The 1,662-nt window shown below is 40.6% G+C and overlaps 1 protein-coding gene across 1 annotated transcript; it reads left to right on the top strand.

The window, feature by feature from the left end:
* Nucleotides 1-26: 26 nt before the first annotated feature.
* PHALS_11127 (uncharacterized protein) lies at nucleotides 27-1,124 on the top strand (the record flags this gene model as incomplete). Its single annotated transcript, XM_024726668.1, has 1 exon — nucleotides 27-1,124. The coding sequence occupies one exon, from the start codon at nucleotides 27-29 to the stop codon at nucleotides 1,122-1,124; it is 1,098 nt and encodes a 365-aa protein (XP_024577323.1).
* Nucleotides 1,125-1,662: the final 538 nt, after the last annotated feature.

The raw sequence follows: 1,662 nt of genomic DNA, 5'->3' as shown, positions 1-1,662 counted from the left end.
ACGCACATCTGCTGGAAATTTTGCGAATGCGATCGACAGATGAAGTTACGTGGGCTCGAGCTCTATATAATCGGAAATTAAAAGATGAAAAATCTTCGCTATTATTCTCCGGTTTGCTCGACGCTCCTCTCCACTCATGGGTTGCAAAACCATACAATTCGGTTGCAGCTGCAGGACAGAATCGGATCCTCATCCGCGCTTATGAATTAATCCGTGAGAGTGAACTTGTTATTAAGTCTCGCAAACCAACTCTTTCGGAAGTCGATATTATACTGGAAACACTGCGTAGGCATTCGAAAGATGAATTGATGTGGGCCCGCTTTCTGTACAAGCTAAAACAGGATACAACTGTAAATGTTGTAGTTTCCGAGGTGTTTGACATTCTTCTACAGACAAAAAAGTCAGCACACACACCCAGTGTTTGTATCGCCGCTCTGACAGGTCCGTCCTTCTCATCGAAGGTCGGACTGATGGATTTGAATGCACGGTCTAAAGATGAACTCATGTGGGCCAAACTATTGGACATGTTGGGCAGCAGCGAAAATGAGCAGGCCAATTCTCTGTACAACAAGTTGTTAGATAGACTGCTTGAAAAGTGGCATTTTAAAAACAGATATACTGTGAACGCCATTGATCGGTATTTAGGTGGCTCAAATTTTGGCATGATGATAGAGTACGCGAAATTTTCGAGCGACAACCCCAGTGCGACTCTGCTGAATCATCTACAAGAGCAATTTGGCAACGAACTAAATTTTGCTAGCCAGGTACAAAATTCGGAGAATTTGAAGGGAAATCGAGATGTTGTGTTATGCGCTTTTTTTCAATCATGGATTGGAAAGCCATTTAATGCAGATGTGAATTCAGAAGAATTTCTTAGACTTAAAACAGCATTTGATATTCTGGAGAATTCTAAGGGAAGGCTTCAAAGGGAGAAGCTGGATGACAAGGACACAGCCTTTCCGCCCCTACTCAAAACATTATTTCACATTTCGAATGATGAATTCATGTGGTATCGATTTTTACGCAAATTACAGAACGACACATCCTTCCGTGTCCCTGTGGCTGATTTGGTACAATTTCTTCGTAATATATGGCAGCACAAATTATCAAACACTGCGATTTGATATTTACCCAGTTGAACTCCCATCGATGTGTTTCTCCTGTCAACCAACGACTTGCGATTGGTAGAACAGATCAAGCAAGCAAAGTAGAAACTGTCACAGAACAATCTTTCGGGTGTTGCTGCAATCGTACAACGTCAGTAAAAGCTTCAAAAGTTTTTAGCAAGTGAAAATTCTTTCTTCTTGTCTTACATCTAATGCAAAATTTGTAGAATCTTTGCATACATGAACATTCCAGGTTTTTATACTTAAACAATCTAAGACGGAGCATAATTTTTAGTTACAGTGTAAACTAATGCCAACATTTTCAATGTTATTTAATCTCCCGTTTCACGTACCCTACATCAATCAAACAGTTCATTTTGTCATTAATTACTTCACCATGTCGAGCTTGTTTCTTCGCTCGTATCGCTTCATACCGTATCTGACCGCACCTATCGCTTTGCTATCGATAGAATCTACACGTCTAGAGTCTACAAATGCTGATACTTCGTTGCATCCTGCTCTTGATTATGTCGGCGTATTCATAGAGAAAGAGTCT

This window comes from Plasmopara halstedii, assembly GCF_900000015.1.
Source record: "Plasmopara halstedii genome assembly, contig: Scaffold_526, whole genome shotgun sequence".
NCBI lineage: Eukaryota > Oomycota > Peronosporomycetes > Peronosporales > Peronosporaceae > Plasmopara > Plasmopara halstedii.
Note: the sequence above shows the minus strand (reverse complement) of the source record. Positions and strands in the feature narration are given on the sequence as shown.